This window comes from Hyperolius riggenbachi, chromosome 4, assembly GCF_040937935.1.
Source record: "Hyperolius riggenbachi isolate aHypRig1 chromosome 4, aHypRig1.pri, whole genome shotgun sequence".
In the NCBI taxonomy this organism is placed as follows: domain Eukaryota; kingdom Metazoa; phylum Chordata; class Amphibia; order Anura; family Hyperoliidae; genus Hyperolius; species Hyperolius riggenbachi.
This window is the reverse complement of record NC_090649.1, coordinates 151,362,434-151,388,326: the sequence shown is the minus strand read 5'-3', so window position 1 is coordinate 151,388,326 and position 25,893 is coordinate 151,362,434. Positions and strand designations below refer to the sequence as shown.

General features: G+C 43.3%; 1 protein-coding gene across 2 annotated transcripts in view; it reads right to left on the bottom strand.

The window, feature by feature from the left end:
* ATR (ATR serine/threonine kinase) overlaps positions 1–25,893 on the bottom strand; it is a 125,689-nt gene that overhangs the window by 90,764 nt on the left and 9,032 nt on the right. The window contains exons 4-15 of one of the 2 annotated variants that reach the window (XM_068280778.1): positions 22,343–23,226; positions 22,050–22,243; positions 18,667–18,861; positions 15,079–15,284; positions 13,956–14,108; positions 12,989–13,187; positions 10,684–10,937; positions 8,490–8,680; positions 4,916–5,016; positions 2,725–2,896; positions 2,402–2,572; positions 2,098–2,292 (exon numbers count right to left, since the gene is read on the bottom strand). In XM_068280778.1, the coding sequence (XP_068136879.1) occupies positions 2,098–2,292; positions 2,402–2,572; positions 2,725–2,896; positions 4,916–5,016; positions 8,490–8,680; positions 10,684–10,937; positions 12,989–13,187; positions 13,956–14,108; positions 15,079–15,284; positions 18,667–18,861; positions 22,050–22,243; positions 22,343–23,226 (2,915 nt within the window). The remainder of the gene's footprint in view (positions 1–2,097; positions 2,293–2,401; positions 2,573–2,724; positions 2,897–4,915; positions 5,017–8,489; positions 8,681–10,683; positions 10,938–12,988; positions 13,188–13,955; positions 14,109–15,078; positions 15,285–18,666; positions 18,862–22,049; positions 22,244–22,342; positions 23,227–25,893) is intronic. The other variant, XM_068280779.1, reaches the window with a different exon arrangement.

Genomic DNA, 25,893 nt, shown 5'->3' with positions numbered 1-25,893 from the left:
GAACCCATGCTATGCATCTGAGTGAACCTAACTTGCCTAATCTCCATGTTCCCATCCAGTGACTAAGCATGACCTTGTACTCCTACTGTGCTGCCTGATCTGGTCTTTCTTGTATTCATGTATTGTCATTTTGCTGTATGTCACCCCTAAATATTGTCTGTAACCTAAACCAATATCCAGCGCTGCGTAATATGTTGGCGCTTTATAAATACAATAAATAAATAAATAATATGAAATGGGTTAAGTGGATCAATCGAAAATGGCAAAACATCTCGGTCACAAGGGCTCGATCAGGTGTGCAGTAGTAAAGGCTTTCGATATATGGAAGACCAATGGACACTCCATTGTGTTGATGTGGCTCTAAAATGTATAAGCTATAGGCTTGCTATACACCAGTGGTTCTGGATTTAAGCCTGGCTTTAGGGGCTTAAAGAGGAACTCCAGTGAAAATAATGTAGTAAAAAAAAGTGCTTCATTTTTTACCATAATTATGTATAAATGATTTAGTCAGTGTTTGCTCATTGTAAAATCTTTCCTCTCCCAGATTCACATTCTGACATGTATTACATGGTGACATTTTTACTGTGGGCAGGTTATGTAGCTGCTCCTAGCTGTTTTGGCTGTTAGAGACAGCTGTAAACAGCTAATTCCTGTCTGTGAACATTGTTACATTGTGGCAGTTTGCCCAGAGTACCGCGGTACTCAGAGCTTCTTGTGGGAGGGGTTTTAGCACAAAATCAGTCATACAGCGCCCCCTGATGGTCTGTTTGTGAAAATCATTATATTTCTCATGTAAAAGGGGGTATCAGCTACTGATTGGGATAAAGTTCAATTCTAGGTTGGAGTTTCTCTTTAAAGAGATAATTCGCATATTCAGTAGTGATGCATTGTGGGAAACCACAGTTGTCACTTAAAGCTGAATTATCGCAAATACTTTCTGTTTTAAAGCGGTATTGTCACCATAAAAATCAAATTTCAACAGCAACTGGTCTGAGTGTATTAAGTGATTAAGATGCTAATCCTGCATTCAAAACTTGCAAAACTTTTTCTGCTGTTATGGTTTGGAGTTATCACATACTTTAGGAGCACTGGCCCTCGTGCCAAACAGTGCCAAAGAGTTGAATGCTGGGAGTTCTTTTAAACTATAATATATTCCTCCTCTTCCATTTATTTCCCTGCCTCAGAAACACCCTCTGATCACTTGTGTTTACAAGCAAGGCTGAGGTGACTCATTGATTGGATGTGTAAATGAAAAGCAGTGCAGTTGTTAGTATACACTTCAGTGGGAGTGTCTGAAGACTCTGGGAGGAGGGCAGCTAATGAATACACAATGAGCAAGAGAAGGGAGGGGGGAAACAAGAGTCAGGGAGGATATGATGTCCGCATTAGCTTGGCAAGATGGCCACTGCCTAGAATAGGATTATCTGCTTTTCCTTTATAAAATTCACAGGAATCATTACGTGGATAGCACAATACATCTGTTATGTAAATAGAAGTAGTATTTATCTACTTATATATGTTTTTTATTTCTAGGTTAGCATGGGTGTCGCTTGTTCTTTAAGAAGGCAAACTACACTGAGCATTGGCTTTTTAGTAGGAGGGTTTTTTGGTTAAGTTTTAGTCCCTTATATGTTCCTAGTAGTTTTGGGTCACCCCGAGCTGCTTGGGTATTCGGATGAATCCCTATATGGTAATGCTCCCAGAAGCAGGATATCGATTTTCTGAGTTCTTAAATGATTTGATTTACATAGTTACATAGTTATTTGGGTTGAAAAAAAAAAGACATACGTCCATCCAGTTCAACCAGAAAACAAAGTAAATTTGATTTACATAAGTAAAAAGAGTACATTACAAGATTATTATAGAAAAATGTTATAGCTAACAAACGCACTTAATGTAGCCAACAGATCAGATTATGCACCTGTCAAAATAAATGGTAACTTTAAGGTAGGAAGAGTTTCAGGTATATACAAAGCAATAAAATATATTCCTGGCATAGCAGTTCTATAAGCCATATGTATAGATATTATGTACCTAATTAATAATAACTATGTCAAGCAATCCTCTTATACATTGTCATCATGTGTATAACGCTACCTTTAGATAATGAAGAGATTTCTCCAGTTCATCCTTAGTGCAGGAACAGACCAGATGAGAGAAGATGTACTTGAAGTTATTGACCAGGATCTCTCTGCGGTTTACCTTCAGCTGCTTGGCGATGGTTCTGATCAGAGCCGAGGCTGCAGGACTGGCTTTCGCAGCCAGATAAGGAAGTAAGAGCTGCAATGTTTTCTGCATATATAAAGGACATCAAATGTATTTCTGCAGAGATACACTTCTCCATTAAAAATGCATAAACAAAGAAAGAGTAAGGAAACTAAAAAAGAAACAATGAACCTACTGTTAGAAAGCGGCTCAGGTCAGGGAAATCAAATACACTGGATATTTCAGACAGGATGTCTAGAGCCCCTTCCCTGTGGTGTGCTGCCTCCTGTTTCAGGCTCTCACTGCTTCCAGCCGGTGTGCTGGAGAGAAGAGTCAGCTGGGTTGTGTGCAGAGACTCTACTAGAAACTGAGGGAAATACAAAAACCACAATCAATAACAGAATAACTGCACATTCGTTGACAACTGTATGGATATACTAAACAGCAAAAAAAAAAAAATTCCATCATTCAGAAACAGATCTGTATGTAGAATGCAAAGGGGGGGAAAAAAAGACTTACTTTGCATATGGGTTTCTTATACTGGCTGAAAAAGTCCTGTAAACTGACTGACTTTGCTGCTGCCAGTGATCGGATTTCTGTGTAGGAAGCACCGGCCACAGAGGTGGATTTGGACAACAGGCAATGGAGCAGGTGCAGTAATGAAAAAAGAACCAGGTCTCCTTTTGCTGCTCTGTAAAAAGAAAATATTCCAGTAAGTCAATGGATAAAAGTAATAGTAACAAGCAACCTAAGTGGACCTATACATTTCAATCTAAAGCCCCCTCTACACCATTCAATTCTAGGCGCGATCGATCAAATTCGATTAGATCGATTAAATCCAACATGTCTGATCGGGATTCGATCGATTGTGTGATCGATTTTGGATAGTTTGCAATGCAAATCGATCACACGATCGATCGAATCCCAATCGGACATGTCAGATTTAATCGATCTAACTGAATTTGATCCAATCGAATTCGATCGAGCGCCCCTGGAATTGAATCATGTAGGGGGGGCTTTAGAATGGAGAATTAAAGCCCAGTGTAGAGATATATACCTACACGGGAGAAGCAATCTTTCCATTTTACGTTACAGTTCAGCCTCCTGGCTTGGGGATGAGGACTGATGTGCAGTGCGTGGCAGTAATAGACCCCTCTCTGATTAGATGTAAATCGGCGAGATATTTATCTTTTGGGCACATCGGGAGATAGTCTGCCAGTGTATGGCAAGCTTAGCAGGGTCTACAAACTGTTTAGGACTCTTACCAGATAGCTGCCACAGAACTGAACCTGTACACAGTTATTACTCCGTATTTAATCAGTCTTATCAGCTGCAGTTTTCTGAAAAATTCAGTAGCTAAACAGTCCTACATAACCACAGAAGAGCTTAGTAGTTTTTTTTTTCTCAACAAAAACAATTGCAAATTAATTTGATTATATACTAGTTCCACGCAGTGACAGCTCCTAGCAATGCTGTTCTATGACCAGGGAAGAATTGCTTTGGTTCACAAAGCTCATCTACGTGAAAATCACCATTACATATGCAATAGCGAGTATGGCAATGAGTTTTCATTGTGTTATGCTAAACTGCAATTTCCCTTTAAGATGCCAATGCCCTACAACTGCCCCCAGGGCATCTGACCTTTTGTTGATGCACCACATAGGACTAACTGGATGGGTTAATTTCTGTTATCACTAAGGAATTGGTGGATGTGGACACAAGCACAGGCATCATCAGTGCTACCTTACAGGAAAAGTAGTAAGAAAAAAACATTCTAACGACAATCAGCTGAAAGTTTGTGCAGAGAATCTGCTGCCTAAATGTGCGCTTACACCTTTAATGTCGGGAATACGCGGTACCGCTCGATTATGCCGCTAGATCGATTCCCGCTCATCCCCGCAGGCGATTCGCTTATCTTCTGCTCGTTTTCCTCATCTTTTTCCATTGTCCCGCCTGCGGTATCGAGTGCGGAATCGATCCGGCGAGTGATTGGACATGTCGGAAATGATCATTCGATCGAGCGATACAAACGTACCGTGTATTCCCAGCATAACAGATTTCATGCAGCAGGAATCCTGATCCCCTTGGGCGACATCACTGGGCCAGGTTGCCCACATGCGTGTCAGCTGTGTAGCTGACAATGCGCTGTGTTGCTATGCGGGGGGGGGGCACAGAGGGACGACAAGCAGTGGGTACATGAAGTGACGTGGGAGGCAAGGGAAGGTCGCAAACAATGGGATTGGCAGGGAATCAGTGTCGCTAGGGATGAGTAGATGCACCGGGCAGATCGCTCTCCGGTTGGGGGCTACTGTACACACGGCTGATTATTGGCTGAGGCATTGGCTATCGGCCACCTCAGCCAAGTCAGGCATGTGTACGGGCCTTATCAATAGAGAACTGTGGGTTGATATATTGTTATCACAGGCCACACGTGCAACCCATTGTATCTAATAAGTTGATCACCACTAGGGATAGTCAATGAGATGCAAATAATTTTGGTTTGATGCAGGATTATCAAATTTTGTATGTAAATGTATGCAGCTTGAAAATGGACAAAGCAAATTTTACCTCAGCAGGATTTGACAGGTTCATAGTAAAGCTGAATAAATTTGCATACAAAATTTGTATAATGCTGCATCAACTCGAAATTATTTGCATCTCATTGGCCATACCTAATCACCATTTCTTCAAACAAATTTAATTATCTCACCTCCCAATGTCACCAGTTGTCAATATCAGCGTGTCTTTCAACTCATTATCTCTGGCCATTTTAGCATTGGTGTATGCCTCCTTTATTCTTGTAACTAATAGCTGCAATGTGAGAAGAAACAAGAGGGACAACTTTAGTACCAGATTTGCATATTCATAATCTCTAGTACAGATTTATATACAGAAAATAATTTAGTAAGTCAAACACCAGAACACAAAAACATAAAAAACAGTCCAGTCACATAATGTAGTGCTAGGTACACACAATACAATTTTCTGGCAGATTTACCTAAAATCTGGCAGATTTTTTCAACATGTCTGATCTGAATTTCGATCGATTTTCCAATCAATTTCTATTCACATTTATGGAAATCGCTCAGAAAATCGATTGAAATTCAGATCGGACATGTTAGTAAAAAAACAATCTGGCAGCTAAATGTGCCAGAAAATTGTATCTTGTGTCTCTAGCATAAAAGACAAAACCTACACTCACTGGTAATGCTGGGAATACACGATGCGTTTTTGCGTTCGTTTTTGCCGTCGTTTTCGCTTTCGTTCGATTCTACTCTCGATTCACTGCTCGATTCTCCTCTCGATTCCTTATCTTTTCTTATCAATTACATTCACTTGAATGAGGAGAATCGAAACGAAAGTAGAATCGACCAGATCCAAAAGGTTGGAATTTATCTATCGAACCCATCTATCTAAAGTAAAAACTTAACGTGTATTCCCAGCATAATGCCTATTCAAGGAATTTAACAGGACAGAACCCTTGAGAGATTAGTCCCCACTGGCATTTTGATAGTAAATGGGAGCATAGTAGATTCTATTATAAATAGGTGCCACCACCCAAGCCTTACCAGCAGTGGAACAGAATTCTGCAAAACTATGGGAAGTAGGACCAGCACGGCTCCATAGTAAGGACATTTTCCTGAGCTGATCAGGTAACAAAAAAAAAAATCTGGTGAATGGAATGTCTGTTAGGGTTAATGTTCTAGAGAAGACCCAGATTAATACCCAGTAAATCAATCTGGATGTACTGGCCAAATTGAAGTTGCGGCAGGTGTGCATGTGCTTCTATCGCTCGTTCACAGCGGGACTTAGAAAGAAGAGATTGGGGAATGGGAACAAGCTCACTATAACAACATAGGACAATTTAGTCCTACCAATATGTCGAAGTGACCTCATGGCTTGCTGGTCTGTCCCAGTCTAAACTCATTGGCTCACAGCATCCTGCATCTGTGAAACACCACACTTAAAGGACTTACGAGACAAAATCACTAAAATATTTTTTACTTACCTGGGGCTTCTTAAATCTCTCGCCACAGCCCTGGTCCTCCTCGTTGTCCCTGCTGGCACTGATGGCGACTCGCCAGTGAGGTTGGCTCTTCTGCACCTGCACTCGTGCCCACGCGTCCAGGTCATCAGGCGCTTACTGCACCTGCACAGTACGTGCCCGATGCCGTGGACGCGCAGGCACTCGCTGAAGACCCGACCCCGCCAGCAGGTCGCCATCATAGCAGACGGCCAGCAAGGAACAACGAGGAGGAGTAGGGCTGCAGCGAGGGACTGAGACAGCTGGTAAGGTGGATTGAGAAGGTGAGTAAAAAATATGTTAATGATTTCGTCTCAGAAGTCTTTTAAATGCACATCCAAGTTCCGGCAGCAGGTTGTGGGCAGGCCGGTCTAGTGGGTCTACTGAAAACTATCAGGAGAGTCGGCCATGGCTCCAGATCTGAAGACACCAAGCTGTTTCTGCAGCTGTGCAGTCCCCCCTCTTGTCTGGAGCATAAAAGGAAAGCACTGATGTTACTCCTGAGCAGACAGGAAATAATCCTCTCTCTCTAAAACTGGTCATGCACTTATAGATTTCCACTTAAAGAGAATCTGTATTGTTAAAATCGCTCAAAAGTAAACATACCAGTGCGTTAGGGGACATCTCCTATTACCCTCTGTCACAATTTCGCCGCTCCTCGCCGCATTAAAAGTGGTTAAAAACAGTTTTAAAAAGTTTGTTTGTAAACAAACAAAATGGCCACCAAAACAGGAAGTAGGTTGATGTACAGTATGTCCACACATAGAAAAATACATCCATACACAAGCAGGCTGTATACAGCATTCCTTTTGAATCTCAAGAGATCATTTGTGTGTTTCTTTCCCCCATGCACTGAAGTTTCAGGCTGCTCGTTTCTTCATGCAAACAGCTTTGCCCTTGTCTGTAATTCTTCAGTATGTGAAAGCCCAGCCAGCTCAGAGGACGATTTATCCAGCTTGTAAAAGATAAGAGAGAAGCTGCTCTAATCCTAAATAACACACAGGCAGTGTGCAGAGAGGGGCCTGGAAGGATGAGTTCATAGCAGAACCACAACACTGAAGAACTTGGCAGCCTTCCAGACACAGGCCGACAAGTCTGACAGGGGAAAGATACATTGATTTATTACAGAGACTGTCATAGTAGAAAGTGCTGCAGTAAGCCAGAACACATTAGAATAGCTTTTGGAACTTGTAGGATGATAAAAAACAGGATGCAATTTTTGTTACGGAGTCTCTTTAAAGAAAACCTGTACTGAAAAAAAAGTTCCCCTGGGGGGTACTCACCTCAGTAGGGGAAAGCCTCTGGACCCTATCGAGGCTTCCCTCGTCCTCCTGTGTCCCACGGCGGTCTCGCTGCAGCCCCCGGAACGCACAGGCGACAAATCCGACAGCCTGTGCAATATTTACCTTTTTGAGCTCCAGCAGGGGCGCTGTTGCAGCTCTTTTGACGGAGATAGGCGGAAATAGCCGATCTCCGTCGGGTCCGCTCTACTGCGCAGCTGCAGGAGACTTGCGCCTGCGCAGTAGAGCGGCCCGGCGGAGATAGGCTATTTTCGCATGTCTCCGTGGGAAAAGTGGATACTGCGCATGCGCTGGAGCCAAAAGGTAAATATTTACATCACCGCCGCTCTGGGAGGATTTTCTCCGTCGCCGTGGTGCCGAGGAGGACAGGGGAAGCCTCAATAGGATCCGGAGGCTTCCCCCACCTGAGGGGAGTAACCCCCAGGGGAGTTATTTCATTACAGATTTTCTTTAATGTTCCAAAATGATATATTAGTTTCTGAAAAGAACTGATTCCGAAGGAATAGATTTCTACCACACACTGCACATCAATTTCCAAGAGATTCCAGCAGGGAACCGATTTAAAATCTGCACTAGTTGACTATTTGATGTAGTGCAACACTATGGGTCATCTACCTACCTACCAATGCTCTTGCCATGCTCCCAATCGACCTAAATTCTCAATCCTGTCTGATACTTTTTTTGGTCAAAACTCGATCTGACATTTCAAGAATGTGGGAGGGGAGATAACAAGGTTTCCTCTCCTCGGCAATGTACCAGAATAGTGAGATAAGATTCATTACAGCAGAACCATTTATGATTATATTGGAATGCTTGCAATGCAGACTGCATGTCGATTACATAATAAACACAGAGCAGTGGATACATGGAATCTGATTTTGTGGCTGACAATCCTGTTTTAAAACAATGCAAATTGCCTGCCTGCCCTTCTGATCCATTTTGTGCTGAACAAGCTGTACCTCATTTAATCTGCCTTCTTCACAATTTACTGACTCCAGAAGATATCTAATGTTCCCGCTGAATGCTATTCTGACATCTTTATCCGGATCTTCCATCAGGTTCAGTAAGGCCTCTATCATAGCTCTGAGATCCAGTTCATCTTTCTCAACGTTCAGGTGTCTAAAAACCTCAGGAATGTTCTCAATAAACGCTAAGCAGACACAAAAAGAACACAACAATCACAAATTGGTCTGTGTATAACGAACAAGGCTATTGGTTAATTTTCAATCGCTTCTCATGTCCTCATATTAAAATTTATACAGTAAACAAGTAAAAAAAATCAGTGCCAGCAAAAGTTTAAATAAAACGCTGCTGAGGGTAGTCAGTGTCCAAAATGGCTAAGATTTAAAAAAAACAGCGCAGGTCCCATAAATCAGACAATTCTGATACATTAAGTACAGTACAATATCCCTCCCTGACTGCAATTCAAGGTGATCACCACCAGTCAAGGCGTACAAGCCAGAAACAAGCCACGTATTTAAGGATACCCGAGATGACATGTGACATGAGTATGTACAGTGCCTAGCACACAAAGAACGAAGCTGTGTTCCTTTTTTTCATTCTCTGCCTGAAAGAGTTAAAGATCAGGTAAGTGGCTGACTCAGTCCAGACTCAGACAGGAAGTGTCTACAGTGTTACCCTCACTGATAAGAAATTCCAACTATAAAACCCTTTCCTAGCAGAAAATGGCTTCCGAGAGCAGGAAAGAGATAAAAAAGGGTCAATAGCGCATAGATTTTAGCTCCGGCATACTTTAATGAATGTTTCATTGAGCAAAAACAATAAAACAGTTAAAACTTAAAAAGTAGATTTGAACATAAAATAAAACTGGGATACCTTAAAAAGTCATTTTAGGAAAAGGAAAATAGATAGAATAATTAGTTTCATTTGTTTATTTTCGCCTTGGGTGTCCTTTAAGGTATTATAATAAGCAAAGGTAGTGTCCAATAGACTAGTCCCCAATCCCAGAGGATCCTAAGTGCTGTAGTGTTATGGCCAGCAGTACATATCAAGCAGCTGCCGTCTCAGAGTATTGGCATAGAGAAGACAGAAGAGCAGTATCTAAGTGTAGACTGCTTTTTATTGTCTCAAGAGGATCCTAATGCTTCCCCCCTCCTCCTGAGGCATCCCAATCCAGAGCTGGTCCCCTCAAGTAGTGACATGAGCCGCTGCGCACATGAGCAGTAGTGGCTCTCCATTTGTGCTCACACAGAAATAGCTAAGCCAATTGGGTCTATTCTACTGCGCAGGTGACTCGCCAAATGAGCGGCCGACAGGGAGATCCTTCAAGGATCCCAGCTCTGGATCCCCTCTACTAAGGAGGAAGGGGAAAGCCTCTTTAGGATCCTAAGGCTTCCCCCTCCTAAGGTAAATACTTTCAGGTGCACTTTTTTCTTACAGGGTTACTTTAAGACATTGGTAAAAAAAAAAAAAAAAAAAACACTTACATAAAGGCCCAAGAAACTGGTACCCCGACATCATAAATGCACGTTTGTATAAAAACAGAAAGGAAAATCTCAATGGTGCTACCCGTCTCCTTGCCGACCAGTTTCACAATCTTGCGTCATCAGGGTGCAAGATTGCTGATTTGTCTTCTCTATGCCATTACTCTGACACGGCAGCTGCTGGAATTCTATCAGTGGCCACAACACTACAGCACTTAGGATCCTCTGGGGATCAGGACCAGTCAAATGGACCTTTGCCTTTAAACAACCTTCTGAAGTGGGTTATTTCAGGCTGGTAAGCCTTGATTTTATTTACTGGTGGTGATCGCACTGAATTGCGGTCACATAGGGACACTGAACAGTAAACTTTTTGTACTGTGCGTTAGTCTAATTTGTGAGACCTGTGCTGATTTTTCATCACGAATGTTTAAATTAAGCATTGTTGGCATAGTAGTCCATCATAACCATATGTAAATAAAGATTAAAATGGGCCTGATGCACAAAAAGCCAGCCAATTTGCCATACCAAACATTACCATAGCAATGCGTGCTTTATCCCGGTAATGTGCGTGGTGCCAATAGTGCAATGGCATCAGTAAAATTGCCATGCGTTGCCTGCACATGGTACATTTACCGGCCTTTTCTGCATGAGACCACTTGCCTCTAATACCATAATGGTTAACACAGTTTGAGAAGTAGGAAATACTCACCCATTTTCACAGAGCTTGGCACATTTTGGTGCAGCAGTACCAGAAAAGGCTTGAAAACCGAGGCACCAATTGGAGAAGGAGCAGGGGGAGCTACAAGAGCCACTCTTAAGGTACCGCACAGGAGATCATATTCTGTATCATGCTCCAGCCCTGAAGTATGCAGCTTATGGCCAATAGAAAGGCCAAATGGTAATTGACTCATTGCTTTAGCAAACTCCTTTCTTATGAGCTCAGAGTCATTGTTTAAGTGATCCCTGCAAAACAAAGATGGTAATGAAAATGAGCAAGAAAGCAGAGATTACACAAACACACGTACATACAACATGATGATGCACAATTTCTCCTTCTACAAGATAATTCATAGACAGATGACCATGACCAGCCAATTACATGTGTGTTATTTGCAGTCAAGCAAGATACACTATGGGCCTGTAACAGGTCAAATATACAGTTAAGAGTCCAGTTAAGATTTTAGTAGAGGTCATACCGTATATATAGTGTTAAAATTCCAGTAGATGTCATGTATACAGTTAAAGGGGCACTATGGCGAAAAATTGTAAAATTTAAAATACCGTATATACTCACAAGCAAGCCGACCCGCATATAAGCCGACACCCCAACTTTTACCTGAAAAACCAGGGAAAAAAATGATTGACCCCCATATAAGCTGGGGTAGGAAATGCTGGCTGCGTGATCCCCCCCAGTGTGTCCCAGTATAGCTAGTATAGTGCCCACTATAGCTAGTAAAGTGCCCAGTATGGGTAAGTAGTCCCCCAGTATAGCTAGTAAAGTGCCCAGTATAGCTAGTATAGTGCCCAGTATAGCTAGTAAAGGGCCCAGTATGGGTAGGTAGTGCCCCAGTATAGCTAGTAAAGTGCCCAGTATAGCTAGTATAGTGTCCCAGTATAGCTAGTATAGTGCCAGGTATGGGTAAGTAGCGACCCAGTATAGCTAGTGAAGTGCCCGGTATAGCTAGTATAGTGCCCAGTATAGCTAGTAAAGGGCCCGGTATGGGTAGGTAGTCCCCCAGTATAGCTAGTAAAGTGCCCAGTATAGCTAGAATAGTGTCCCAGTATAGCTAGTAAAGTGCCCAGTATAGCTAGTTAAGGGCCCAGTATGGGTAGGTAGTCCCCCAGTATAGGTAGGTAGCGCCCCAGTATAGTGCCCAGTATGGCTAGTATAGTGCCCAGTATGGCTAGTATAGTGCCCAGTATGGGTAGATAGCGCCCCATTATAGCTAGTATGGTCCCAGTATGGGTAGGTGGGTGGGTAGGTAGTGCCCCTCCCCGCTCCTCCCGCGGCCGCCGCTGCTATTACCTTAACTGGCGCCGCTTCCTCTATCCTCGTCCTGCTCGTACGGTAACTAATTCACAGCAGCGCACCACACGGCTCTGCTGCTGTGATGAGGGAGGAAACCATAGAGAGAGAGCGGCTTCCTGTGTATCGCGTTACTATGGGAACCGCTCTCTATGGTTTCCTCCCTCATCACAGCAGCACAGCCGTGGGGCGCGCTGCCGTGAATTAGTTACTGTACGAGCAGGACGGGGATAGAGGAAGCGGCGCCGGATAAGGTAATAGCAGCGGCGGCCGCGGGGCGGGGGGAGCGGGAGGGAGAGACGCAGCTGAGACACATGACTCGCAAGCAAGCCGACCCCCCAACTTTTGGGCCACTTTTGGGGAGTAAAAAATTCAGCTTGCTTGCGAGTAAATACGGTATGTGCAAACAGACAAACAAGAAGTACGTTTTTGCCAGAGTAAATGAGCCATAAATTACTTTTCTCCTATGTTGCTGCCACTTACAGTAGGTAGAAGAAATCTGACAGAAGCGACAGGTTTTGGACTAGTCCACCTCTTCATAGGGGAATCTCAGCAAGGCCTTCTTCTTTATAAAGATATTTCCTAAAAAGGATTTAAACAATGATGCTGGCCAGTCTCCCTGCTCGCTACACAGTTTTTTGGCAGTTGGGACAGAGCAACTGCCATTCACTAAGTGCTTTTGAAAATAAATAAATCCCTGAGAATGCCCTATGAAGAGATGGACTAGTCCAAAACCTGTCGCTTCTGTCAAATTCCTACTACCTACTGTAAGTGACAGCATTATAGGAGAAAAGTAATTTATTGCTCATTTCACGCTGAAAAAAACAGACTTCTTATATGTATAGGTTTGCACATATTTTAGATTTTACAATTTTTCACTATAGTGCCCCTTTAAGATTCCAGTAGAGGTCATATATGCCGTTAAGATTCTAGTAGTAGAGAAAATTAAGCTTTTTGTTTAGATAGGTGTACCAATAATAATACATACAGCAGAGTCTTGGGAATGGGAGTGCAGGCAACTTCCCTCACACGGTTTTTCAGTATAGGAAATCCTTTCACACAGTAAGCGCAGACTATTGCATGTTGACTTTCCAGTGCACTGTGGTAAATTGCCAATCTCCAATCAGGCATTATTGTTGCAGGAAGCAATGACAGAAGATAGATAAGTTGGGCCTGAATTTGAGGAGCTGTTGAATGGAAAATGGTGTTCAGAAGTTAATAATGAACATAGATTTAGAAACGCCTAAACCCCAGTCCAGACAGACTGAGGAGCAGTGCGGTTTCCACTTCCCAACTGCCTGAAAGCAGGCGTCAGTATCTATGTGACAGACTATTAGCGTGTTATTAGAATCTTGACAAATATCTACTGTGGGAGTTGTGCATTGGTAGAGTATAATTTCTATGCATAAACTGAGTGGCACCAAGTTTGCATGAGATCAGACAAATGCAATCAACAACTACTGAAAACCTACATCTGAAATAACCCTAACGAAGAGCACACAAAGCCAGATACTAAGCCAATCTCTCATGCACTTCGAGTAACCTCTAAATATGTATTCATCCTTTATATGCTTAGTTAACACTGCACAAGTTTCTCATTGCGTTTATCAACCCACGGGGATCATTGCTCAATACAGTACCAGGTAACAGCTGTACAACCAGAGGCGTCAGTAGGGTTAGTGTCACCTGGTGCGGTGACTCATCCTCTCTAACCCCTTGGACCTCCAACCTCACCAGGCTAAAGGGGAGAGAGGAGTTGGATAATAGCCTGGTCTATATTTACATAGCCCTATTCCAATGTCCCTTATCCTAGAACTTGATGTCACCCCCTCCGCAGGTGACACCTGGTGCGGTCAGCACACACCCCTCTAGGGACGCCACCGTGTACAATTTTTAAGAACTACACATGAAAGTTAAACAAGCATAGGTTAAAAAGACATCACAGGCTTACTTACAGAAACTCTCTTCAATCCTGAGGCTTAATGTCACCAGGGAAGGATCAAAAGCTGCCATCTGAAGAGATGCATGGCTAGAAAGCTTGTGAAGCCAAGGCAAGGAAACGAGTCCACACAAATCCACCAGAATTTGTTCAGGTAATTGGCTTTTCACTACAAAAAAAAAACAAAAAACATTTATTCTGGCATTCATTTCAATCAATTTCTAAAAAACACAGACAACTATGTAAGTGAGTTTCCAGTTTCCTGATATGAAGCATGTCAGTGCTTCACAAACCATACTGTTGATTAACCCATAGCAGGGTCAGATTTAGCACTAAGCACCACTTCGCTGACTCTCACACACCATCCTGGAGCTGCGCTGATGTCACTGGGATGGGACTGCTCCTCCAGCGTTCTAGTCTCCGGGTGGGGGGGAAGTGGCGTCAGTGTGGTATCAGGGGAAAGGGGGGGGGGGAGACTTGATAGCTGGGATTGGGAAAGCTAGCACACTTTTGGTGCGGTTCAGTGGATGAGCACAAGTTCATGTTTAGATACGCAGGTGCAGTGGAGGGCAGAGTGTAGGGTGCCAGGACTTCTGTGTCTATAGGCTCCTGAGAGCTCTTGAAGATGATACAAAGACAGATTATTGGTCTAAAAAATGCAGCCCAGACTACAGATATGAACAGAAGAAACAAACTTAGTATGTGGCATACTTATAGAACAACTTAAGTGAGGGAGATATGGGGGCTGCCATATTTATTTCCTTTACAGAAATATTAGTTGCCTGTTTGTCCTGCTGATCCTCTGCCTCTAATACTTTTAGCCATAGCCCATGAACAAGCATGCAGCAAATCAGGTGTTTCTGACATTATTGTCCGATCTGACAAGATTACCTGCATGCTTGTTTCTTGTGCTGTTCAGACACTACTGCAGCCAAATAGACCAGCAGGGCTGTCAGGCAATTGGTATTGTTTAAAAGGAAATAGATATGGCAACCTCCAGATTTCTCTCACTTCAGCTGTCCTTTAAACCTTGACCATTTCAAAGGGTTTTCTGCAGGATGTAGTCCTCCAGGTGAAAACTGCTATACAATTTTGGATTATTATATGGATAAACACATTAAATAAGACTTAATTCTTACCATTTATATAAAGTAAAGAGTCACAGATCTTCACCAACTTCACCAAAATAACATCCACGTAATTCCTATTGTATTCCAAATGAATAACTTTCTTGCAGACTTTAAGGACTCTCACAACTTCTTCTAGTGCCAGCCATGATAGCTGGAGCTTTCCATCTGCAGGCTCAGAGCTGTAGGGATTTGGGCATGTGGATTTCAGAGTGCCCCTGAAAGCATATAAAACTATGAGAATACCTGCATCTGTTACAGCTTCTGTACCTATATACCTGTATATTGCTGCATTTCATGTTTATTGCTGCATTTCATATATTCAGTTGATGGCTGCTCACAGAAAATGTACTGTATATACTCGAGTGTAAGTCTAGAAATTTAAGTCTGATTCACGTCATAAAAGTATGGGGGTCGACTTATACATGAGTCACAGGCAACACTGAGTAAGGTGTGTACTAATAGTGACATTCCCATTTGCAGCAATTTACCCTGTGGTAAGTGACACTGAGTAAAGGAAATGCTGAGAAAACACGGGTCTAAAAGTCCTGGCTATAACAATTAACAAGGCTTTCCTTGGACAGGGGGAAAATACTGGGCTGCATAAAAGGGAGTGAATAATTGCAGCACTTGGGGCTTGGAGGAGGTATTGGCTGCACTAAAGGGACAGGAGGGGTTAATGGTTGCAGTACTGTATGCAGTGCAGTCATTAACACCTCCTAAGTCCCAATTGTAGCCATTAACCTTACTGGGTAGACTTATACTTGAGTCCAAAAATTTCAACTTAAAAGGACTTTCGAGGTGAAATTTGTTAAAAAAAAAAAAAAGTTCAGTACCTGTGTTTATTTTGTATCCACGGAGGACCCCATCCGCGCCCTCTGTCTAATTCCGCCAGGTCCCCTGCTCTGTGCCAGACCCCTGGTTGGGCTCTCATTCCACAGGTAAAATGGCCACTGGAGCTTGCCGCGGCTGCGCAGTCCACATAGACGCGAGTGCGGCTGTGCAGCTCTAGGGCTCCTCCTGCCGCATCCTCGCTACAGGCTGTCTCCTGTGCGTGGATCAAGGGGTTAGGGGATCCTAGAGCTCGCATCAATACGGACTGCGCAGCCGCGGTAAGCTCCGGCGGCCATTTTACCTGTGGAATGAGAGCCCGGGCGGTGGGGTTGGGAGCCGACCGGGGGTCTGGCACAAAGCAGGGGACCCAGCGGAAGTAAACGGAGGGCGCAGAAGGCGTCCTCCATGGATATAAAGTAAGCACAGGTACTAAACTTTTTTTTACAAATTTCACCTCGTAAGTTCTTTAAGAGGGTTGAATATTGGAGTCGACTTATACACAAGGTTGACTTGTATTTGAGTATATATGGTGCCTCTATTTCATTATTGTGATTTGTACTTTAGTTGGCCATGCACAATAGACTACCACTGTCAGCAACATGCCCCATACTGCATACTTCTCTGTACAAATACTTACTAACTGTATTATTTCCATGCTAGCCCATAAAACCCCCATCAGTGTGCTGTTTTTCCAGTGCAAGCACAATCAGAAAGTCACACAGATCTACAAGTAGGAAAATATAGGGGAAAAAATTAAATTGCTCTTCATTTCCTAGTTAAAGCACACCTCAGGTGTATGTAAAAAAACAAAGAGGTACGCTAATGATTCAGTTAAAATTACCTGGACGACCGCACCTGTAATCCTCACTGGCGTCTCGAATAGCTACGCCCACTTGCCTAATATTGCATGGGCTTTATCTGTGTGAGATATATATATATATATATATATATATATATATATATATATATATATATATATATATATATATATATATATGCTGAGGCCTTTCTGGGCGTACATGGCACATCGGCGCTGGACCCTGCCGCCTCACAAACTCTGGGCGCCGTTAATTACGATTCTCCCTCTGAGCTGTAGCAACTCAGAGAGAGAATTGATGGACCGGCAACCGCATGATCCCCGAATTACCTGCGCAATTACCTGTGCACGGGGCACGGACTAGAACATTACTGCTATGGCCGAACCAAGCCATTTGGGTCATATTTTTAAATGCTTACATACTGTAAAGATGCATACTAAGTAGCTTACGCACAAACACCTCAGTTCTCATAAAAAAAAAAAAATACAAAAAAAAAAAACAAAAAAAACAGGGAAACCAACACAGAGATCAGAAGGATGGATCCTGCTGCATTAGGACATCTTGGTATAGAAGTTCCAACCACAGAAACTGAACACACACACACACACACACACACACACACACACACACACACTTCAATACTGGTGCAGAATGCTGGATTTTCACCAGGTCCAGGTAGGGAAAGGTAAAATATGATTTCAAGATACAGCCATATTCTCATATGCCCACCTGGGTAGAAAAGGAAGACTGCAGAGGCTGGAGTTTGGTGTAGTGACCCTGCAAAGGAGTATATGACTATGGTAACTGTGGTAAGATTACCATAGTATGGAGCTCTGATGAGACTAGACCTGTCAGCAATTTCTGCCACAGCGTTGGAGTTGAGGAGTCTGAAGTATTTTGGGATACCTGTAGTCAGAGCTGGAGTCAGAGCTGGAGTCAGTGGCTTCATAAACTGAGCAGTCGGATGATTTAAGTACCCACTCCACAGCCCTGCCAGAGATGTGGAGTCAGAGTTGAGGAGTTGAAGCAATTTTGGGTACCTGAAGTCAAAGGTTTCATAAACTGAGGAGTTGGAGGATTTTTGTATCAACTCCACGGCCCTGGTATCTGCAGCCTCATTTTTTTTAAACAAGAGAGAGAAGGTAATAAGGCTGCATTATTACTTCAGCTTAAAGAGACTCCGTAACAAAAATTGCATCCTGTTTTTTATCATCCTACAAGTTCCAAAAGCTATTCTAATGTGTTCTGGCTTACTGCAGCATGTTCTACTATCACCATCTCTGTAATAAATCAACTTATCTCTCTCTTGTCAGACTTGTCAGCCTGTGTCTGGAAGGCTGCCAAGTTCTTCAGTGTTGTGGTTCTGCTATGAACTCCCCTTCCAGGCCGCTCTATGCACACTGCCTGTGTGTTATTTAGGATTAGAGCAGCTTCTTTCTTCTCTCTTATCTTTTACAAGCTGGATAAATCGTCCTCTGAGCTGGCTGGGCTTTCACATACTGAAGAATTACAGACACAGGCAAAGCTGTTTGCAGGAAGAAACGAGCAGCCTGAAACTTCAGTGCATGAGAGATGCAGGGGGAAAGAAACACACAAATGATCTCTTGAGATTCAAAAGGAATGCTGTATACAGCCTGCTTGTGTATGGATGTATTTTCTATGTGTGGACATACTATACATCAACCTACTTCCTGTTTTGGTGGCCATTTTGTTTGTTTATAAACAAACTTTTTAAAACTGTTTTTAACCACTTTTAATGCGGCGGGGAGCGGCGAAATTGTGACAGAGGGTAATAGGAGATGTCCCCTAACGCACTGGTATGTTTACTTTTGTGCGATTTTAACAATACAGATTCTCTTTAACTTCTGAAGAAACTGAATACAGGTTTACTTCAACATGTGTTTTAATAGCTTACATAGTGAAGAATAAGAATGTACACTGTACTTACATGAGATCATCAGCACTGGTAATGTGAGCGGTGCAAAGAGCAGCAACATGCAGAATTACTGCAATACCTTCCAAAGAGCAGACAACACTGGTTTCATCCATTACATCCCCTTCCAATTTGTGCAAAAGAGACAAGAATTGCTTGTTTACTGCATTCCACAGTGCAATCTTAGATTTCACATCTATAGTGCATGCTCTGTTAAAAGACAAGAATTCCCATCATACACAATGCCATAAATAGATACTTATTTACTAAAGAGAAAAAAAAAATTAAAAAGTTTCCTCGAGGACAATTCATCGACTGAAATTTTTTTACTGTAGTAAATCGTAGCACTCTGTGGCTGGATAGGGTACTGGTTAAGGGCTCTGCCTCTGACACAGTAGACCTGGCTTCAAATCTTGGCTCTTCCTGTTCAGTAAGCCAGCACCAGTAAAGTAAGGAGACCTTGGGCAAGACTCCTCAACACTGCTACTGCCTATAGAGCACACCCTAGTGGCTCTGGTGCTTTAAGTCCACCAGGAGAAAAGCACAATATAAATGTTCTGTGTCTTTTCTGTAGCAAAGCTCTGAGGCAGAATATTTGCAGCCCTTTTCCATTTCCACCGTGTTTACATCCTATTTTTGGATTGGACAGGATTTGCTGATCTCAATGGGCACTGCAACTATCGGGGTAGGTGGAGCCCTTTTTCCAATGCATGCAGTATTTTTTCTGCGTTTGCCATTTGTTAAAGTGTTTTTTCCTGTCAGAAATTGCAAATATAATCCCTCACTGTAAACGTTAGAAACATCACATTGAAACACAAGACGTGTTAAAAAAGGAAAATTCGAAATGTGATAATTTCTTAAAGAGAAATTCCAACCAAGAATTGAACTTTATTCCAATCAGTAGCGGATACCCCCTTTTACATGAGAAATATATTGCTTTTCACAAACAGACCATCAGGGGGCGCTGTATGACTGATTTTGTGCTGAAACCCCTCCCACAAGAAGCTCTGGCACCGCGGTACTTTTGGCAGTTTGTTACAATGCAACAAGGTTCACAGACAGGAATTAGCTGTTTACAGCTGTCTCTAACAGCCAAAACAGCTAGCAGCAGCTACATAACCTGCCCACAGTAAAAATGTCACCATGTAATAAATGTCAGAATGTAAATTGGGTAGAGGAAAGATTTTACAATGAGCAAACACTGACTAAATCATTTATACATAATTATTGTAAAAATCAAGCACTTTTTTTATTGCATTATTTTCACTGGAGTTCCTCTTTAAAGGAAACCTACACTGAAAAAAAGAAAAAGCAGTTGAGTTTACCTGGGGCTTCATTCAGCCCCCTGCAGTCTTTCTGTGCCCACGTCATCATTCCCCGATCCTGTCAGCTGCAGAACGCTTCTGTCAGCTGTATATGCGGCCTCGGGCCACATGCTTTGTGATCACGATGTACAGGAGCATTCTGCATTTGTGCATGTAAAAATTGCTACTGCGCAGAACGTGATCAGAAGGCGCAGTAGCCTGCGACTGGACAGCTTTCAGAGGGGCGCTGCGGCTGACTGGAGGGTCACGGAATGATACAGTCAGCAAGACTGCAAGGCACAAGAAAAAGCCTGAGTTAAGTTAACCACTTATGCCGTTCACAGCAGTATATCTATGCACAGCAGAACTTCGGTTCTCGCACAGGGGAGTAGATATACGTCTATTGCCGTGACGGCCACCACCCGTAAGTCCGGAGATCAGTGAATGAAATCATAGAACCCATTCACCGATCTTAGGCCTCTTTTCCACGGACAGTTGAACTGTGTGATCAGCAAGCAGTTACCAGGCAGCAGTGAGCAGTTGTGAGAGTTTGAATGTCATTTCACTGCCTATCAACTGTCCGTGGAAAAGAGGCCTAAGTGACAGTGTCAATGATCACTGGCATCAATGAGATGCCTGCCTGCAGTCAGTGTAACGAACTAAGTTACACTTCCACTCATTACTTCCTGCTTGCGTACTATTAGCATGCGGCAGGAAGAAATTGCGTGAGGACATCTTGTGGCTAAATAGTAAAATATTGTCACCGCACATTGTACTGGGGAAATATTTTAAACATTGCAATAACCAGGACAAATGGGCAAATAAAATGTGTGGGTTTTATCCACAGTAGAACATTTTATTGTAAAACTATAATGGCCGAACAATATTTTTCTTATTAATACTGTTAAAAGGCATTTACAATAAAATAATGTTTAGCAAAATGTACCAACCAAAGAAAGCCTAATTGGCGGCGAAAAACAAGATAAAGACCATTTCCTTGTGATAAGTAGTTATAAAGTTATTGGCAAATGAATGGTCCCAGAAGGGGGAATACCCCTTAGCAGGGAAGTGGTTAAACTGTTTTTTTTTCTCTTAAAGAGACTGTAACGTCAAAAAGATCCCCTGGGGGGTACTCACCTCGGGTGGGGGAAGCCTCCGGATCCTAATGAGGCTTCCCACGTCGTCCTCTGTCCCACGGGGGTCTCGCCGCAGCCCTCCGAACAGCCGGCGAGAGAGCCGACTGTCAGTTCAATATTTACCTTTGCAGGCTCCAGCGGGGGCGCTGTGGCTGCTCTCGGCTCCGAACTACACGGAAATACCCGATCTCAGTCGGGTCCGCTCTACTGCGCAGGCGCCAGAAACTTGCGCCTGCGCAGTAGAGCAGACCCGACGGCGATCGGGTATTTCCGTGTAGTTCGGAGCCGACAGCCGCCAGAGCGCCTGCGCAGGAGCCAGGAAGGTAAATATTGACGTCATTATTCTCGGAGGGCTGCAGCGAGACCCCTGAGGGACAGGGGACGGCGTGGGAAGCCTCATTAGGATCCGGAGGCTTCCCCCACCCGAGGTGAGTACCCCCCAGGGGATCTTTTGATGTTACAGATACTCTTTACGTTTCCCTTAATTGTAAAAAAAAAAAAAGTTATGACAAGAAACATGCGCAGTGTAGACTTGGCAATATCCACATGCTCAGTGCAGACTTTACATCTGAAATATGGCACCTTTCCCATTTTTCAAAAGCATTCTTTATCCCTTTCTCACCCATACAGGCCGGTATAGTCAGGATACTGTGTACATAATGGCTAAACTCCAACACCTTCGGCGCCCTGATTATACAGTCAAACAAATACTAAGCAGCACACCCAAAATCAGTGCTTTGCCTACCGCTCTAGGTTATTTCTGAGAGCCACATTTAGTCTATATTTTTTATATATACCTAGAGTAAATAAAGATTCCTAAGAGCCTTGCTGTGGTCAGCTTGTATTTATTTATTTTTTACACCATGGTGGATTTTTTTTAAAATTCTATTTTACCTAAACAATGCAGCATGGATATCTTCGCTACATGGGAAAATCAGAGCCATAAAGATATAATTACCCTGCAGGTTGGGTTGGCTTCCTCCGTGGCTTTGCTGACAAGCTTAATCGTGGCCGTTTCTCTTGAATTTCATCACTACTGCTGCTACCAGCTTCAGAATCTGTATTTGTGATCTGTGCCACCATCTGCTTCTGCTGCACAAAAACTTCATTGCCCTCTCTTCTCAAGGCAGCATACAGCGACGGGACCAAGTACTAGATAGGAAGAATGAGAGCACAACATTATCATAGTGACAATCCCAAAAATGTTTTAGTGTTTTCATCTTAGATTTCAAAAGCAGCGAGCCCTCTTACCATTTGCTGGTTCTGATTGCCAAGTATGTCCACAAAAGCTTTACAGGTGGTGTAAACATGATGATTTCGCACCTCCTTAGCAGATTCATATCCCGGTGGAACCACAGTAAAGAAGTAGTGCACCATATGGCAGAGTGCTTCTCTTACACTGTCAGACTGAACTTCCTTCAAGATACCACCTTCAAACATGGCTGCAAGCTTGGTCAGTAACATGTTGAGATAGACAGGATCTATGTTCATATGAGACTCGGGATCTAATGGAAATAGTGCCTTCACTAGTTCCAATAGAGGAGTTCCAAAAAGTAACTGTTCCTCCAAATCCATTTCTGCAAAACATGTTAGCATCCCAAGGAACACAGTGAAGAAATAATGTACAGGCTGTTCCGGTGGCCCTCCCAATATGATGAGCTCTCTAAGAAAATTCAGTGCTAAACTCTTGAGTTGTGGACCTCCATAATCTAGTAAACAGCATCCTATGCCCCACAATATAAGGTTCTGTCTTTGAACATAAAAAGCAGAGATATCATGACCATTGTCAGTGAAGACCATTAACATCGTGGTCTCCAGGGTCTCCACTTGATGCAAGTCCTTCAGCTGAAAAGGTGCTGGTCGTAGGTTGAACTGGTTTTCCATTGTACTGCACTGAAACCTACTAACTGGAACTGGCCAGGCAACAGAACCAATCAAACTACCTTGATTCAGGCCAATTAGATCTTCAAAAAGATTTAATACATCATTGGTCAGTGTGCCAAACAGAACAGGACTTTTATTCTTGAAAAGGAAAAATAATGAATGAATGACTCCAGCGATCTTCTTATGTAAAGCTTGACAGCTTGGTGTAGCAGCAATGCGTAGCAGCCTGGTGATAATCCAGTTACTGAACTCTGACAAAAAGAAAAGGATACGTCAGTCACCTGGTGTAGCCATAGAAAGGAAAAATACTGCAGCCTAAATCAAAGTCACCAGATAATCACAATACTTCTCCTTGGGTGTTATTTTCTAAAGCAGATATGTACTGAAGCTGTGTCTGAGCCAAGTATCCAGTTATGTACAGAGTAATTGCTACTTTAAAAAAATAAAAATATTTTACATATTTAATATCCTTGTTTTTAAAGAAAAACTCTAAACAAATCACTGAGGGCTAATTTCTGCTAATAACGCAGAGCCTTTGCATTGCAAGTCATATGCCAGGGGGCGGAGCTTGCCCAGTAGGAGGTAATGAGAGCCCTGAGATGAAGCAATCTTGAAATACTTGAATTAACGCCTATCTGTTAATTAGAATTATATTTACAGGACCTAGAAGAATCGAAGGGCTTGTTTCCATATAGCGCGCTTTCCGGTCGTGCTTATGGAAACGCGATCGCAAGGACAACAGTACATAGATTGTCTGCCGTTTCCAGTCATTTGTGGCGGTTCACCACTGAATCACCGCAATTCAGCCAGCGATGCCATTCAGTATAATGAATGGGATCGCAAGCTCTGCCCTCCAAAGTATGACCAGCGCAGCTCTGCATTATTAGTGGAAACGGGCCCTCAAGCTTCTGGGGGTGGAGCTTGCAATCCCATTCATTATACTGAATGGCATCGCTTGCTGAATCGTCCCGAAATACAGCAAACCATGCGCGGTGATCCAGCGGTAACCCGCCGCACAACACTGGAAATGGCAGACAGTGCAGTCTATGCACTGTCCGCTGTCCCTGCGATCGCGTTTCTATAAGCGCACTATATGGAAATGAGCTCTTAAGGCAGCTATACACTGGTCAATTGCCACCAGATTGACCAAGAGATAGATCCCTCTCTGATAGAATCTGATCACAGAGGGAGCTATTGGCTGCACATTACTGCACACTGATTGTGAATCGATTTCAGCTTGAAATCGATTCATAACCTGTGGAGCTGCCGCCTGCTCTCCACTCCCCGTGTGCTCCCCCAGCCAGCAGTGATGCATTACCTGTCCGCTGGCGCGAGTCCCCAGTCCCTGCTGACACTTTCTCCGGCTGGCTTGTCTCCTCTTCACTCCCTGTCCCGTCCTGTGACGAGCGGAAGTACAGACAGTAGAGGGCACTCTACTGTTTAAACTTCAGCTTGTCACAGGAGGAGACCGGAAGCAATGAGGAGACAGGCAAGCCAGAGAAAGTGTCATCACGGACCGGGGACTCGCGCCAGCGGACAGGTAATGTATCACTGCTGCTATGCTGCGTCGGTCAATTGCCGCTAATGATGTGTGTGTGGTTGAAGGAGAGAGGTGCAGTGACCAGGAGATGAGTGGATGGGCACAACAGCCGTTTTGTGCCCTGGTCACCGCACCGCTTTCCTTCAACTACACACTCAACGGACACAGGTTTGATGTATCACGTCTGATGCAAGTCTGATGTAAGTATCCATTGAACTGTTGATGTCTATTTGGCAATGACGTTTAGCATTAAATGCAAGCAACAGGACAGTGCCCGGACTGTTTATTGATAAGGTTCATATTTGAATCTCCTTCCTTCTTTCTGCGACACCAGAAGCACGTCTCTGTGCATGAATGCCTAAGCCAGTGTGTGTACAAGTGGTTTTGTTGTCCATCTGCGGTTTATGTGTGGCATAACTCCCTCGAAGGCTGAGTGCCCAGCAAACTTCTTTTTGTACTATTATTATTATGTATTTATATAGCGCCAACATATTACGCAGCGCTGTACAGTGTATATATATATATATATATATATCTCGTCACTAACTGTCCCTCAAAGGAGCTCACAATCTAATCCCTACCATTGCCATATATCTATATTATGTAGTGTAAGTACTGTAGTCTAGGGCCAATTTTAGGGGGAGCCAATTAACTTATCCGTATGTTTTTGGAATGTGGGAGGAAACCGGAGTGCCCGGAGGAAACCCACGCAGACACGGAGAGAACATACAAACTCTTTGCAGATAGTGCCCTGGCTGGTGGGAGGAAACCGGAGTGCCCGGAGGAAACCCACGCAGACACGGAGAGAACATACAAACTCTTTGCAGATAGTGCCCTGGCTGGGATTCGAACCAGGGGCCCAGCGCTGCAAGGCGAGAGAGCTAACCACTACGCCACCGTGCTGCCCACTAAAGTAAATCCAATTCCACCACAGGCTTCTGTGGAAAATGCATCCGATGTCTGGAAAAATCACGCAGATTAGATTTTTGTGTTGCGGTTGCTCCAACAGATCCAATGCAGATTGGAAAGCCTGAACAGATCCTATTAATAACAGCTAATATCTAAGCTCAGTCCTCAAATAGCCCCATCAGTGCATGTTTTGTTGAAATCCACAGAGGTAGTTAATAAGCTCTACTGAGACACCAATTACCTCACATGTGAATTTCTGCAAAACCTGAACTGTTAGGGGTACTTGAGGACCGACTTGAGAAACCCTGGTGTAAACCATCTGGGTTCTTTTTGCAAAAACAAAATGGAAATACACTCAATCACGAGAACATGAAGAGCTAAAATGGCTGGGCAGAAGCATACAAAGCAAAATTGAATACATGGGCTTTCTACTGGTGGTCCTTCCCTGATGTTTAATTGCATCCCATGA